Genomic DNA, 17,157 nt, shown 5'->3' on the forward strand with positions numbered 1-17,157 from the left:
TACCGTGGTTTGACCCCAGGGTGGACCAGACCCAACATGAGACTGTCTGATGTTTGTGTGTGACTGTGTTTTGTTCCCCTGCAACATTACGAGTTCAAGGTCCAAGAACACAAAGACATCAAGAGACTTTTTGTTATGTTCACAAATAAAAAACACCTTTAATGGAGTTGACATGCAGGAAGGAGGGTTGTGTGTAATGTCCTGGAGGCAAAGATACACAAACACATGTTGATGTGCACACAAACTGACAATAAGCGGCAGACAACCTCAGGATATCATCACAGCATGAGCTTCCCGTCATGCTCACTTGTGCTGCATTACACGGCCTGTTTGTCTGTACTACTTCCTGTGTGTGTGTGCTTAGCTTTCTCTCTGTGGCTTATTGGAAGGATTTTCATGTTAAACACCCCCCCCCAAGATTCAGCTTCATTGTCTTCTTAATGAATGCTTGATGAAACCTGATAGCTGTAAACAATATCTAGATTACAGGAGGGGTATCCACATGTTGCCCTAACGGTTACATCTGAGGGGGAGTCGGAGGTTACTTTAGGACAAGTGGGGCTTGTCACCTGATTTTTGTGTTGGCAGCACTTTCCATTGTGACATATTTTAATTCTTTAAACTTGACAGGAAGTCTGAATGTGCTTCCAATAACATGACGAGACAGTGAGGGAAAACCTTCTGTCACTGAAACGAATGAAGGTTTCTATAATGAGCCGTCGTTGGGAGAGATTATTAAAGGATTCACAGCTGGAAGTCTGTCACTCCGTCTGTTGTTACTCACTTCCCCCCCCGTGCGTCTGTCTGATAGCTGCAGTTTGTGTGTTTGAGTTGTGTGGCTCAGCTGCTGTGTTTGTGTGATCTGTGTTTCTTATGTTTCTTCTTCTTTTTGTCCTCTTTGTCGTGAGTGTGCTCGTGGCGCCTCTTCTTGGTTTTGCATTCGCCGCTGCTGCTGCTGCCGCTCTCCGACTCCTTCCTCTCCCTCTTCTTCATTTTCTTCTCCTGCAGGAAACACACGAGATGAACATTTGTGTTTGTTCGGCAGTAAAAAGGAACATGACAATGCAGAAATGTGTAGGAAGCAGAGTCGAGTTTTTATACCTCACTAAACAATTATTTTTCATATCAGCACAAATCATACTGGATTTTTTCGACAGTTCTCATGAAGCCGCCTTGTATCTCACGGTGTAAGCAACCACAGACACGTATTACCATGAAGAGACCTGGCTTTTACATCAGATGACTCAGCCGAGCGACACAAGAAGAGACTGGAGAAAAAAAGGGAAGTGATAGCCATGCGAGACATCAACTGACGCATATTGACCTTCTTTTTCTTCTTCTTTTTAGCTGACTCTTGCTGTGGTGCAACTGAAGTTGTCTGCTGCTGTTGCTGCCGTGGCTCTTCAGCGCCCTCATCAGGTAACAGAGCGTACTGCAAGCCCGGAGCAGAGAAACAGTCCTTTGTAAAGTGACCTGAAAAGAGTGAAAGGGATTTCAAGCTAATTTCCCAGTAGAAATGTGTAGGAAACAAATGCAGTCTCTGTGTATTTTGTTGTTTTGAGATATGACTTTTGTTTCGTTCGTGGTGTTGTCGTACCCTTGCAGCCGCACTTTGAGCATGTTGTGTTGAGGACGGCCTCCAGTGTGATCCTGTTGCCTGTGTGATCTCTAAATTGCCTGCGTCGCCTCGCATCCTGCCTGCAATCACACACAGAAAATAATCACACACACACACACACAGAGTATATATAAGAAAATAAATCCATAAGCACTTACTCTCCCATGACATTGTTTGGGTCCAAGTCCTGCCCAGTTCCCTGATTGACAGCTTTCATTGAGAAGGACAGCTTGACCTTGTCATCTCGCATCTGAGAGACAGGAAACAGAGCTGCAGTCATCCTGCTCACTTCACTGACACAGCTTGGTGTGTGTGTGTGTGTGTGTGTGTGTTGTTACCTCTCTCCCAATGACTTTAATCCACACCTGTTCCCCCATATCGACAACTTCTGAGGCACTCTCAATGCGTGAGGATGACATCTCACTCACGTGCACCAGGCCTGTATGTGCAAGGGAAAAAATGTAAATATCACTCTAAAAAAACACATAAAATGCTCAACAGAAATTGCTTTCAAAGGATTAAGACATGCAAATAAGTATTTATTTTTCTCATGATGAAATATACTGTATGCCTTAATGCAGGGGTGTCCAAACTTTTTTCAAAGAGGGCCAAATTTGATAATGTGAAAATGCCCAAGGGCCAACAGTCCCTGCTGACATTATTTTAAACAATACAAGTAGCCTATACATACATTGTTATTTTATCATTTTATTTTCAATGACAGCAAATAGCAATGTAACCAAATGTAAGCATTCATGTGTGAACACATCTCAACAACTATTCTGCCTTTCTTTCACATCTTGAAAGTCAGATAACAAAGAACAAGCCATCTAAAAGCTAATTACATAGGAACCGATCAATATTCTCACCTAAAGACAATCTTAAATATGACTTAGTGAGGGTGATGAAAAGTTGTCTAACATTTAAATTCAACACACATGAAACAGGCTCACGAAAAAAATCAAGTTGTCTCTTCGTATCTGATGATAGCTCTTCAGTGTTACGAGCCAGGCAAACATTAGCAAACTCTGTCTTCTTCTCGGGGCAAATGTTTTCTGCTATTTTCATAACACAGTCTTTGATAAACTCACATTCCGTAAAAGGTTTGTCATGTTTAGCAATTACCACGGCCACTCCGCAGCTTACTTTGATGATGTTTTCATGTGAAAGGGACCGCTGCTGTGTGGCCAAGTTATCTTGGAGTTGCTTCACTTTTCTAGCACGGACGCTCTCTGATAGCTTGTTGTAGCATTAGCACGTTTGGTCTCGTAGTGTCTCTTTACATTATAGTCCTTAAACAAGGCAACAGTCTCATGACAAATTAGGGAGACACAGTTGTTTCGGTTTTCGGTGAAAAAAATATTGCGATCTCCACCTCTCCTGGAAGTGGCGGCCCACATTATCGACTTTCCTTTTTTTACTTGCCGTAGCCATGACAGTTCAAGGGTCAGAGCCAATTTCAAACAGCCAGACAGTTACAGAGTGGTGCTGCCACCATGAGGTAAAAATAGGAATTGCATGTTGAATTTGTATGATTTATTCATTCCGTTTTGACTGTGCTGGCGGGCCATAAATAATGCATTTTAAGACAGAAGGCGCGGGCCGTATAAAATCTGACCTCGGGCCGTGATTGGCCCGCGGGCCGGACATTGGACATGCCTGCCTTAATGCCATCAAGACTCAAACATTTTGTTTTTGGACCATCAGCAATCTTTAAGGCAAGGCAAGTTTATTTGTATAGCACATTTCAACAACAAGGTAATTCAAAGTGCTTCACATGAAACCATTAAAAGCATAAAGGCAAAAGTAAAGGAGATTTAAAACATACATTGAAACAATAATCGATGTCTCCCTGAGACATTACGCTGCACGCAATCAACCATACACTGCGCAATTCTGCAATTACTCGCACACAAACCACGTCTGGAAAATATCTCTGCCGATCTGCGTTTTATAGTGTACGCCTTGCACGAACTCGGTCCCGGAGGAAATGGCGATATATTGTGCAGTCCTTTTAAAAGCATTAAAAGCATCAAAACATAAGGCAAAAGAAAAGGAGATTTAACAGCAATTAAGAACAGTGTAAGAAATAAAATACAGTAGTAAAATGCAGAAATGCAGGAAATTGATTAATGTATTAATTGAATGTGGTTCAATTAAAGGCAGCAGCAAACAGAAAAGTCTTCAATCTTGATTTAAATGAGCTGAGGGTCTCAGCAGACCTGCAGCTTTCTGGGACTTTGTTCCAGATATGTGGAGCAGAAAAACTGAACACTGCTTCTCCATGTTTAGTTCTGACTCTGGGAACAGAAAGTAGACCGGTCCCAGACGACCTGAGGGGTCGGGATGGTTAGCCTAGCGACGGTAGCAAAAAAGGCGCGTGTATTGTTCTTGTTTTTGGTTATGATGTCAGAGAAGAATGACTGCCTTGCATTTCTAAGTTCCAAATTATAATTGCGAAGTCTCTCTTTATAGATGTCACAGTGAACCTGGAGATTAGTTTTTCGCCACCTGCGCTCAGCTTTCCGAAACTCTCGTTTCTCTATTTTGACCAGCATAGCATTTCTCCAAGGAGATCTTTGCTTACCCGAGACAACCTTCACTTTAGTGGGTGCAATAGCATCAATAATATTTTTAACTTTAAAATTGAAGCCATCTACAAGCTCATTGACTGAGAGGCAAGAGAGGGCTGGTGTGGAGGAGAACTTCTGAATAAATAGTTCACTGGTGTTTTCAGAGATGTAACGCTTTGTCACAACCTTGGTTTGGACATTTGTGTGCAAGAAGATTGCACTCTCAAAGAAAACACAGAAATGATCAGAGAGTGCAACATCAGTCACAGCAACCTTGGAAATGTTTACACCTTTGGTGATGATTAGGTCCAGAGTGTGCCCCCTGTTGTGGGTAAGACAAACAAACATGCATTCTGAACTCCTATCACGGGAACTTATATTAAATAAATCATTTTCATCTAAAAATCTGTCTTTGTAACATTAAACAACAAAAGAAGAGATAATTCTCTCTGATTATGAACACCATGGCTCAGATGCTGATTTCAAACCCGGTAGACTTTGCTCAGTTTGCCCTCCAGTGGTGAAAATGAGCAGCTGTTCTTCAGGTTGACATGCAGGTCAAGGACAATTGTGCCACGAAAAATCATTATCCAAAAAGTAACCCAGGTGTAAATATAGATCATACAGATGACATCCCACGTCATCAATCTGTTCCACTTATTCTACCACAAACCAGTCCTGCACAACTTGTATTAGGAAGTCACAAAACTCAAACTGGGTGACTGTGCTGACGTATAAAAAATAAGTCAACATATCAAAAATATGGACTTGCACTGTATATTTGGTATGTGCTGTGTCATGCTCACAGATTGCAGGATGCTGGATACTTTACATAACTGATAATCACCCAAACCTCATCTTGCAAACAGAGAAGAAATTCTGTAATGTTGAAATCCTGCACTAGTTGCATGATGTAGAGGAGATGCCTGGTGGTCTCTTCTCCTAAACCTCGCTGAGATAGCACATTCATACACTGACACTACGCATTACGGTTCCTGCATTATTTGCACGAAGTCAATTTGCGTTTGGCTCTGGCCAAAGTCCCATCTCTGACGCAGTGGTTTCAACTGGCAGTGGGTGCAGGTGTTGACTTAGCATCTTTCTGCCACTGCATGTTCCCGTTTTATGTTTTATTATAATTGTGTGAGTAACTGTAGATTGTGATTTTCTAGTTCTTATCGTGTAGTCTCTCTGCTACTTACTTTTCTGTATTCTGTGGTGTTTCCTTCTTTGACAGCACTATTTATTCATATTATTGTGATTCGTTTGACTTTCCCTGTGATCTTTGTAAATGTTCGATAGAAATAGATTCACTTTTTTCTGACCTTCTTTCTTGTAGCCCGGCAGTCTGACGAAGGCTCCGTAGGTCTGAACAGAGACCACCTCGCCCTTGGCAATGCTGTGCATTGGTGGTAGACCATCCAGTCCGGACGGCTCTTGAGCATGGCCATCACTGTCCGACATAGTCTCAGCGGAAGTGCACCACAGGTATCAATGAGTGGACCTAGAAGATTGACATTTTATCATTTGTAGTAGCATAAAAATAGAAGAGAACCTTCTTTTTGTTTTTTTAATCATTATGATTTACTCTTATTGATAGTTACCAGAACCCAAATGCTAAAAAAGAAAAGAAACATAACAATTTCTCAAAGCTACATTTTTGTTGCATTTTGTCTATTAATTGCCTTTTGAGTAGTTTGTTTTTGTTGTGTAAGTAAATGCATTTGTTTAAATGAAGATAACTGGATAGATATTTCAGAGTAGTCTCAACAACACAAAGAATAGTGAAACTTTTTCAGTACTTAACACAATGAAATCCCTCTTTGAAATGTGCAATGCTGCATTAGAGACTTTAAACGTCCCCTCTCTTCCAGAGAAACGCTATTTTCATCGCCTAGTCGCTATTCAGTTATCTCAGGGATACAATATAGTTGAGTAGTATAAGATTCAGAGAGTTCAAATGTGTACAACGGAACCTTAGGTAAAAACTTTTGTCGGCTAACTTCACTTTACATCTGCTGCAACAGAGCAGCGTTAGTTTGAATAGTAGCATTTTGGGCTAACGTTAGCCGGCTAAGCTAAATTAGCTAACGTTAGATTTAAGCATCGTCTTGAGCTCGCTAATCTGGTTAACCGAACAAACACACACACCAACAGGATGACTGATCCGTACGTTAAGTATAAATGTAGCGCGATCAAATATTAATATACAAAATAAAATAGTGTGTCACCTTTCGTATTAGCAGCGCTGGTTACTTTTACATCCGGTGCAGTTAGTTCAACAACAAGTCATGTAGACCAATCAGAGCAGCTGGTGCAGGCCTCGACCAATCACACGCCTCGTAGCCACCGGAAGTAGTTTTATGCTCTTCGTACGTACGCCATTGCTCGACTTCCGTCCATGAAAGACGTCTATCTTCATTTTTTAAATTAAATTCTACAATTAAAGTCATTTTTTTCTGACTCTTGTAGAGTAAATCAGAATGATTGAACCTAAGAAGAGAGTGGCGGACACGGCGGTGGTTGCTACAGCCGTGAAGCGGCCCCGTACGGAGCTGGTGGCGGCGGCTCAGTCTCAACAACTCGTGGCCATGGTACGTAGAGTAGCTATAGTTACTATAACCTGGAGACTAGATACGTAGAGTAGCAACTTGTTGGATGCTGTTAAAACACATAGACCACCATTCATTACCACACATTTACCCAACACGTTCTTCAGTGCACTAATTAACTGTCGGACATTGTTTTAAGGTGCACATACGGGACTGTGTTGCTAGCTTAACGTTATATTTAACTTAAAACGCAGGAAATACTGTCTTTTTAACATTCAACCATGTTTAGCTAGGACTAGGGAGGTCTTAAGTATTTAGATATCAATGCATATCATAAAATAGAAATAGATTTTGTGACACAAAATGTAAACTTCACTTTATTAGCTAGCGTTACACCTAGCTAAAACTAATTCAGACTAATATAATACTCTTGCAATAAATCCTACTTTTTTAAAGGTTATGGGGTTCATTTTTGTTAAACTTACTTTACTATGGAGAGGTTTTGATGAGATGTTTTGGTTATTTGGAGGCTGTGGCTTCAGCTTTTACGTGACACATTCACACTAAGCTCCATGTCAGACGTCTGCAATTCTTTAAAATGCCAGTTTCCCTTGTTTACCCTCTTATTATCGTGCAGTCCACTAAGATAAACATCAACTGGACAAGTTACCTGATTAGATATTATGAATAACTATATTTGTGGCTGTTATTTATATGTAAGAGCTAAATAAAAAGATGATACTGTTTCTGAATAATCTCAGCTATAGCTGGTATTTCTGTATTGTAACTTATTGATTCACACATGCTGATACCCATATACCATTAGGCTCTTATGCTGTAAGAAGTACTTCTTGTTATGCTTCCATAGCTGACTATATCAATTCATCCAGCCGTAACCTCAGAGTCAGGCAGCCACTGTATTTGACCCTCAATGCGTCTCCCACAGGGTCCCCCACGGAGCTCCAGCCTGCAGGCTCCCATCATGCTGATGTCGGGCCACGAGGGCGAGGTCTACTGCTGCAAGTTTCACCCCAACGGAGCCACGCTGGCCTCCTCAGGATTTGACAGGCTCATATGTAAGAGAATATAAATGAAAGCCAATCACGCTGTTTACACAAACTTTGTAAAATGTATTCATACTTACTGTGGATAACCTGTGCACTGTCTCTTTGCTGCAGTGATGTGGAATGTATATGGGGATTGTGACAACTATGCCACTCTGAAGGGCCACAGTGGAGCAGTGATGGAGCTCCACTACAACACAGATGGAAGGTATGAAGAAACATGTCATACGGTTACCCTGATACACAAAACTTTACGCAAAAATAATAAGCATTGTTAACAACATTTATTGCATAAACTTGAGACATTGTTGGTGAATAAGTAACAGGAAAAATTTAGTTTGAGGAGGTGTGGTTACATTTTTTGGATGTCAATTTGACGTTGTTTAGTTCATACTGTCTTGAACACCTATAATGTGATGTCGTTTTCTTCTTTGCTTCTTAATTCACGTGTTAATCGTGCAGGTTGATGAATGTGTGTATAAAGGATCAACCAACTGTGTTTTTCTGCTGTGTATTTCAGCATGCTGTTTTCGGCGAGCACAGACAAGACTGTAGGTGTGTGGGACAGTGAGACAGGAGAGAGGATCAAGCGTCTGAAGGGCCACACCTCCTTCGTTAACACCTGCTACCCGGCTCGCCGAGGGCCCCAGCTCGTCTGCACCGGCAGCGATGACGGAACGGTCAAGGTGAGATTTCCAGCTGCAAATAAGTGTAAATAAACTGGCCCGTGTAGATGTTTAATCAGAATTTTGGTCCTAGTTAATTGACTTAAAATATTTTTGAGATTTAACTCACTAAATTGTCTGAATAATAGACTACTCTAGAAAATGATTATTGTCGTTATATACATATAATATTTCTCAAATACTGCTGAGTTGTTGGTCTGATCTCGCTCCTGTTCATCTTTCTACATGCGTTTGTCACTGTTGTAGCTGTGGGACATTCGTAAGAAAGGGGCGATCCACACCTTCCAGAACACCTACCAGGTGCTCGCCGCCACATTCAATGACACCAGTGACCAGATCCTGTCAGGAGGCATCGACAACGACATCAAGGTACTGGGCTCCATCATACACAGAAAACCCGGGAATTACACTGAAAATGATAACGTCCTGGAAGATAGCTTTCACTCAGAATGATTAAAAATATATCCTGATCAGATTTGAGAGATTCAAATTAGCTGTTAAGACATCAATGCATATGGATGTAGGCAAAATTAGGAAAAGCAGGATAACCCAAAATCAACATCACTCTAATCTCATACGCTTATCTCTAAGAAAACATTGACAATACCGGAGTCATTTATTTGCAACATTTTTTGAAAGGGTCGAGTGAAAGCTTTTACAGAACGTCTCAGAATGGCAAAATTGGGTTGTTCAGTGATTTCTGCATGGTGCAAGAATTTACAAAGCTTTTCCTCTTCATCCATGGGCAGACTTAAATATCTGTGGCTCAGATGGGGATGTATCAGGAGCTATTTCTGGGTATAGCTGACACGCGTACACAAAGTACCACAGTTATAACCATGGAGGCTATTTCACAGAAGATTAAAAATGAGATCATTACAAATGGTTCAACTGTGCCGGCAGCTTTTGTTACAAGAGTGGCTGTGGATATAAACCACTGTGATAACAGCAGGAACCAAGGATTGCTCAATGCTCACACTTCTATTGAAGGCGAGATTTACTTTTGTGTTTAATTACTCAATCCGTTACCTCAAAATCCTGCAGCAGGCTCCGGTGTGATTTTATAGTTATTGTGTTGTGTGTGTTCATGTGCTGTAAGAACCTTTTTTCTTTTTTTTTTTCTTTTTTGTTCCTCAACCGGTTGCGAATAGACCTCAATCATGACAACTGGTTTCTACACTTTGTTCTCTACATATAAGCATACATACTGTATGTCCTGTTGTATAAACCCTGTCAACAGCTGCTTTTTGTTTTTGCGTTGTGCAGGTGTGGGACCTGAGGCAGAACAAGCTGATCTACAATATGCACGGCCATGGTGACTCAGTAACTGGACTCAGCCTGAGCTCTGAGGGATCATACCTTCTCTCAAACTCCATGGACAACACAGGTAGGATGTTTGTGTGTATATGTACAGTCTAAGAAATTCCGTCTCTCAGCTCACAACACTGACGCTTCCCTGGCTGAATCCTTTATTTGTCTTTGTCTCTGTGTAGTGCGTATTTGGGATGTCCGACCATTTGCACCCAAGGAGAGATGCGTGAAGATTTTCCAGGGCAACATTCACAACTTTGAGAAGGTAATATGAATAACTCTCTGATGCCAGTGTGTAATCTACTTGAATTTACAGCACTGGTACATCTCTCCACTGTTAAAACTATCCAGGATGAGGGATTATATATATTTGGGAAAATACTGAAAGGGGCATATGGTTTTCACCTCCTAGCAGAGTTTGCCACCGTCATTTTCAAAAAATCTTTTCCTAAAAGGGCGTCCAAACAGGTCACTTTCTCACTTGCAATAAACGGTAATCCTGTGAACTGATACAGTCTATGCATAAGTGACTACCAGCTGCAGTCCTGCTGGTGAAGTTTACGCACGTTGTCGACCACTGTTTCTTGACATCTCCCATCATGCTCTCCTGCCTCTCCCATCACTCTCCGCTGTCTATTGGAATAAAGAAAAGTGCATCTTATTACTGTGAAAGCAGCTTACGTGTGGAACGGTTGTGTCATGTTTCTAACATCTGTTCCTGTCTGTCAGAATCTGCTGAGGTGCTCCTGGTCTACTGACGGCAGTAAGATAGCTGCCGGCTCAGCTGACAGGTGAGAGACAAAAATGTTTCATCTTTATACTTTTATTGAGAGAAGAGATAAAGTCCCACATATTTAATTTAAACATTCTATTGTCTTTTATGGCTTCTCGTTTTATGAAAAATAAAATATAAACACAGTTGTGTATAGAAAGAATGTATAGAATGTTTCTGGTCTTAAAAATGTCATACTTAAATATACACACATACCAACAATGAACAACTATAAACAAACTGCAATATAAGTATTTGTATACGCGCATAGATCATGTGTACATATACATCATAACCTAATTAGTTGACTCTATATGCATTTCAAGAGGTTGTGCTTCTTTTGAACCTAAAAAAAGACATAAACATGCATTAAACCCACCTCGTCTGTGTCCAGACTTGTAATCCTGTTAATATAATAAGTACATTATTACAAAGGTTCATCTACTAGATGCGTATCATCTTTAAGTTGCAAGATAGAAGTAATGTTCTCTGTGAAATTGACCCCTTTCAGTTTATATTAATCCACCAACAACAGCATAACTATAACATATCACACACCGCACCCAATGTCTTGTCACAAACATCCAGTAATCCTTTAGTCTCGTACGTCTCCGCTTTGCGCTGTCTCGCATTAGGAGTCATTCCAGCTGTTTGCTTGTCTGTGTTCATAGATTTGTGTACATCTGGGACACCACATCACGTAGAATCCTCTACAAGCTGCCGGGCCACGCCGGCTCCGTCAATGAAGTGGCCTTTCACCCAGAGGAGCCTATAGGTGAGCCAAACTACAGCTTTAGTCTCCGGTTAGAATAGAGACACACGCAGACTTGATGCCGTTATCTTGAGTCGGGAGACTGGGTATCTGGAGGGAAGATCATTTAAATAATTTTAACAATAAATCATGTGGTTTTGCCACCCGACACTCTTTATTTTCTATGTGTTCATTTGGCTTCACTGGTTAGTTCACCTGAGGCTTAAAGTAGTTACACAACATGACTAACAATATTCCTTTTCTCTTTGTCCCTCTACACAGTACTGTCTGCTGCCAGTGACAAAAGGCTCTACATGGGAGAAATTCAGTAGTGTGTGTGTGTGTGCGAGCGTGTGTGTGCGTGCGTGCGTGTGTGTGTGTCCTGCCTTAGAAGTGGATGGGTGGTGTTTGTCGGTGGGTTAGGAGTCTCTGTAATTTCATGAGCTTCAGCTCATCACAGCACAACCTCAGGACGTGTGTTTGAAGTTTATTATCAGTCACAACCAGCTCCACCGTGACTTGTTTTTTAAATTTTGATTTGTTTCTTTTTAATAAACTCGATTTATTCTTTAAAATGAGTTTGTGAGATTAATTTGTCATTGTGAGTGGTTCCTGTGTTCATAGTTGTTTTACGTGCAACTTGCTGCTGGTTTTATCCAACAAATGTGAGTGAAATAATGTTCTTCTCACAGGTAAACACATTAATGACAAGAAGTGGAGCTTTGATATGAACATGGAGGCAATGTGTAAGAAAGAACAACAAACTGTTTAGTACAGATCTAACTTATTCTGTCCTGACACACTCAGTTATTTGTAGGTTTCAGATGTTTATGTTAACCCTTTTCAGGTTGGTTGTCTCTTTGGTTTAGACAAATGTATATTTCTGTTTATCTACCTTGAGAGCAGCGAAACACAGGAGTCAAAAAAGAGTTTAAATGTGCCAAACAGGAATCAGTTGAGCAATATAGTCTCGGTGGGCTGTAAAATCGCTGGTGAGCAGCAGCAGCCTCAACTTTTAACATTTTTAGACGACAAATCACAAGGAGAGCAACACTCATCTTTGCCAATGTGGACCATCCTCTGGTTGGAGATACAGGGCTCAGAAGGAAAATTAGATGAACAAATTTCACATTTTAGTTTTTTCGATGTGCAATTAATGCACTTAATTCAAATGTACCATAAACTCAGTTTACAGGCCTTTGTGCTGTTCTGCACATCATCGTATCATTCTTATTTGTTGCAGTTTTTACTATCAACTCTTTATAATTGTCAATATAGTCTCTTTCTTTAAGAAATAAAAAAAGGGTTTATAGTCTCCATCTTGTTACTGCCTCTTATGGTGCAGGGGTTGAGCTTTTGTCAAGCTGTTAGTCTATCTAGCATTAATTAGGTCAGTTTAATGAGCACTTTATAGAGTTACATGCATGTGACTGCAGCCATTCATGATTTTTTTCCCTCCAGTCTAATTGTTCAATGAACATGAGTTTACTTTGCTAAGTAGGGCTATGTTTATGGGTCATGTTAAGATAGTATTTTTTACCTCATAACAAAGGGGAGGCCGAGCCAGCCATGTGGCCGGCTTTGTGCCGTCGACACACACGCTGCGATAATAACGCTACCCAAACTGGTTTACAATTATAAGGAATTTAATTCCACTGATGTAAGTACATTTACAGTTATACATTGGAGTGTACACTCCTATGACATATTAAAACAATAAAACCCCATTTGCAAAAAACCTCGCTCGGCTCCTCCGGTGAAAACACATCCGTCCTCCGAGAGCCATGACACGAGAGAGGAAAAAGGCTTAAATTAAACCTCCCACATCTGTTCGATAACACCTCCTCTCCATTTATCTCGATTCCTATTGGCTAACTTCCAGGAGTGTATTCGGCTGTCTGCCCCTGAGTCTAACACATTCAATGACTGTCAGTTACGTTTTAAACCCTTCTATAATAATCCTTCAAAATAAAAGTTATACTTCTGCACTTGGCAGAAGTTTCATGCTTATGTTTATCTTAATTATGCATTCTCAAAACCCTTATGATTATGACTAACTATGAATTATTAATTATGAATTATTAAACACTTTTATTATATCTACTAACTACAGTTTTTTACTCAAATTTCTTACAATTCCCCCCTAACTCACAGTTCACTGTGAGTTAGCTACTCGAATGTAGTTAGTTTTTCAAATGTCCCTGGAGACCTCCCCCCTACTCAATCCAGGGAGAGGCTTCCTATCTATCTAAACAGAGGCAAACAATTCATGCACACAGATATCATTTCAAGTATTTCTGTTCAGTTCGTTTCAAAATTGAGTCCGTAGAAGGAAGACGAAAAAGGAAAATTTAATCCGTAAAAAAGGGAAAAATTGAGTCCGTAAAAGGAAGACAAAAAGGAAAATTTAAAAAGGGAAAGATAGAATCCGTAACAAAGGAAAAGATCGACTGCGTTGAAAATCACTGCCTTCCATGTCTTGGGGCTGGCAGGATCAGGATACAGCCTGTAGGCTAGAGAACACATACTGAGAAGCCTTGACTGTTCTTTTACACCTGTCAAAATTACATTTCTTAATCTTTACACCCTAAAATCCCATTATAACCCATTAATTAAAAATAAAATCTCAAATTACTCATCCAGAACAATCAGTCTATTTCCCAAATTTCCAATATCTCACCGGATGTGTTAGAAGTCCATCTGGGCCTTTATCAGGTCCTTCAGGATCTCCGAGAGGATGGTCAGGAACCGCTTGTGAAGTTCCGCTATGGCACCGCTGGTGGCCTCATCTAGACTGTGGCCATCAGAAGCTCCAATTCGTCCTCATCCTCGTCACATAACTGGTTGCCTGGACTGGTGTCTGGCTCATCGGTGAAGCAATAAACCCCTGTAGAGGTCCACGGATGCAGGGGAACCCCCATCCACAGACAACTCGGAGGCTTATGATGACAGCACACAGAATAATTACGATTGCCAAAAATGTATGTTTTCACTGGCTAAGCATACTTCCCAACCAGTCGGTGAATGGATTCGTGACACCAGAGTTGTCTGCTAGCTCTTGGCTGAGTGCTGTCAGTCCCTCCAGAGCCCTGGTCACCGATCCATCAGGAGCTGTGTTATTTGGAATGAAAGTGCAGCACGCAGACCCAAACATCTGGCACACGCCACTTTTCTCTGCTAAATCATCTCTAATGCCATTCTGTTCTGCAAGGTCATTAAACTAGTCTTCGCCAGCTGTGCATGCAGTCCTGATATGGCGTCACTGGTGAAGTTTACTAAACGCTGTTGGTTATAGTAAATGTAGTTGATCCAATCGACATTTTTATTAATCATCACCCTCTGAGAGAAAACAGATTCTAAATCTGCTGCTATTTGATTTCTGGCTTGAAAGTCATTAGACACCCCCCTTGGCAGTCTTATGACATCTTATGTACACTTGGTCATCAAAGGCCCCCTTCGGGCCGCCGGCATCTCTTTTGGATCTTCCGTTAGCATGTGGGCGTGGAGAGATGAGTTCTCCATAAGTTGCATCAGTGACAGGCAAGATATAGGTGACTGTTGCTACAATTTGCTTCAATAATACTGCCTACATTGGGCCCCATAGCTGTATCTGAGGCTATACAATCAAATGGACCCTCTGAAACCTTGAACAGAGGTGGGGTATTATATTCTACAGGTGGGTAATGCCAGTGTAGCCTCTGACAAGTGTGTTGGAGGGGCAAAGTGTCATCAGTAAACAGAGTTAAAATACAACTAAATTCAGGACTTATGAGTCTGAATCTTGAAGGAACTGGTGTTGCTAGGGGTTGCTCGGTCCTGATCACACAATACAATCTGTACTACTGACTTGAAGCCGTATATTGTACCCACCATAAATTCCCATCTGCCATTCCGGTTTCCACCCCTTACCTCATTCTCTGCGTCAGTCGTATGTCGAACCTGGTCTTTTTACAGGCTTAACAATAATCCTAATGAGCCCTTGTGGGGCAGGACTATCAGTAGCCTTTCCCTGTATTACGTAAAGTCCTCCGTCAGTCAATTTAGGTAAGTCTTAAGGATTACATCTACCCACCCCCTTTGTACACATCACAGGCATAATATGATAACAGCTTCCCATACTTATGTGTGGCAGGCCCACACTCGTCAGTTATGATGCACACGGTTTTGGTCATCCACCCGCAGGCGTGTTCATACTTGGGACTGGAAATTACTTCACAGAAGTCGAACTGGACCGTTGATGTTGTACCTTCTTTGAACATAAGAGTGAGAGTTACATTTTCATAGGTGAGTGTCGTCAGATAAGCCTCTCTACGTGGTCTAAGATCGGTTTGATTAGCTACTGAGGCTAAATGTCGAATCCTGATGTAGTCATGCATGTGATCTGGTTCCTGTCTGTGGTTAATTTCACATACTAAGAGGGAAGCTACTGAACTCAGGAATAAAATAATTACAGACTTCCATAACCTACTGAAGCTAGAGTCTCCCAATGGAAGGCCTCGCTTAAACTGTGGGGGAAACGTCATTGTCAGTACTGTCTAAACCCTCTTTTGAGGTGTCTTTAACTTCAAATTTTCCTGTCTGATGTTCACTCCTGTCTCTGCGAGTGTCACACTCGTTACCTTCGCTGCTGCACAGTGAGTGAGGTGGTGTCAAGTAGCTCCAGGTTTACCTTTCACCTTTACTGCATGTGAGGTTGCCAATACTACCTCCCATGGACCGGTCCACCTTGGTTCACTCCACCTGCGCTCATGGACTCTTATCCACACCAGACTGCCTGGTGACACATCAGCCTGCTTCCTTTCGTCAGCTGCTGCTTCTGCGTTTGTCACCTGAGAAAACAACACTCGGCTCATGTTAGTTCGAGCTCCCGTATATTTCTCAATTTCTAGAGTTAGCAAGTCTAGTTGTGGTTTATCATGACGTTATTAAATCTCAAAATTTGTGAGTAGCACCTTTACTGAAAACGATTCTAAATGTGGATCTACAACACCTTACCATATCCCCCCTTCACCTCGATATCTCTGCTGTAAGGGATCACATGGCAACCATCTATGTATCTTGCCTATACAGTGAACCCCCCCATGGTCCTGGTGACAGCATGGGCATCTGTTGATGTCTCACGGGAGGAGGTCCAGCTGGACCTGGTCGTAGGTACTGCTGATGTTGTGGTGGGAACGGAGCATGTTGTGGTGCTGCACTGATCTGTCTTCCTCTCCTTTTATGTGGGCAATCTCTTACCCAATGACCTTCTCTCCCACATACGTAGCACACTCCTTTACTTACAAGACCCCCACGCCCCCCTTTATCGTTACCTCTCCCTCTGTTGGATGCACCACTTCTGCATCGTGGTGGGGGCTGATTGTACACCACCGTGGGGGCTGGTACTGCTAGATTTTGTTGCTGCTGGGCTTCTGCTGCTATCATCTGTTTCTTGGCCTGAACTTTTCTATTTAATTCTCTGTCGACCTCTGCTACTTGCAGTTTCAGCAGTCGCCGCTGCATGCTCTTTATATCCTCGTCTTCTTTACTTTCTGCTCGTCTTTCCTCTATCTGCTGTTGCAAATCTTTTCTAATGCGTTCTACTTCTGTTACTTCACATTTTAGTCTTCTTACCAGTGCTCCTACTTCCTTACTCTGCTTCTTTAATGTAAACATTATGCAGCCTAGGAGTATTCAAATGTGTGTATTAAATGTGCATGCTTGTCATCACCTGAATCAAAGTCAACTCACCCTCTGTGCTGTATGGCGTGTGGCCGTTGACTCCAAAACTGGGATCCACTGCTCCACTTCCCAGATCTGGACCCACTCAGCCACGCACCTTGACTAAAAC

At 41.6% G+C, this 17,157-nt stretch overlaps 2 protein-coding genes across 2 annotated transcripts; one reads left to right on the forward strand and one right to left on the reverse strand.

The window, feature by feature from the left end:
- Positions 1 to 135: 135 nt before the first annotated feature.
- Positions 136 to 6,470, reverse strand: zcchc17 (zinc finger, CCHC domain containing 17). Its single transcript, XM_079287671.1, has 7 exons — positions 6,423 to 6,470; positions 5,517 to 5,695; positions 1,957 to 2,057; positions 1,777 to 1,868; positions 1,598 to 1,698; positions 1,325 to 1,473; positions 136 to 1,002 (listed from the first exon to the last, which is right to left on the reverse strand). Exons 2-7 carry the CDS (start codon positions 5,653 to 5,655, stop codon positions 841 to 843), a joined length of 744 nt encoding a protein of 247 aa, XP_079143797.1. The 5' UTR covers positions 5,656 to 5,695; positions 6,423 to 6,470; the 3' UTR covers positions 136 to 840.
- Positions 5,567 to 11,896, forward strand: snrnp40 (small nuclear ribonucleoprotein 40 (U5)). The gene is made up of 11 exons (XM_079287670.1): positions 5,567 to 5,679; positions 6,664 to 6,785; positions 7,690 to 7,819; positions 7,922 to 8,015; positions 8,328 to 8,493; positions 8,740 to 8,862; positions 9,760 to 9,880; positions 9,987 to 10,069; positions 10,534 to 10,595; positions 11,248 to 11,351; positions 11,610 to 11,896. The coding sequence occupies exons 2-11, from the start codon at positions 6,675 to 6,677 to the stop codon at positions 11,657 to 11,659; spliced, it is 1,044 nt and encodes a 347-aa protein (XP_079143796.1). The 5' UTR covers positions 5,567 to 5,679; positions 6,664 to 6,674; the 3' UTR covers positions 11,660 to 11,896.
- Positions 11,897 to 17,157: the final 5,261 nt, after the last annotated feature.

The sequence above is a fragment of the Melanostigma gelatinosum genome (assembly GCF_949748355.1).
Source record: "Melanostigma gelatinosum genome assembly, chromosome: 17".
Taxonomy (NCBI): Eukaryota; Metazoa; Chordata; class Actinopteri; order Perciformes; family Zoarcidae; genus Melanostigma; species Melanostigma gelatinosum.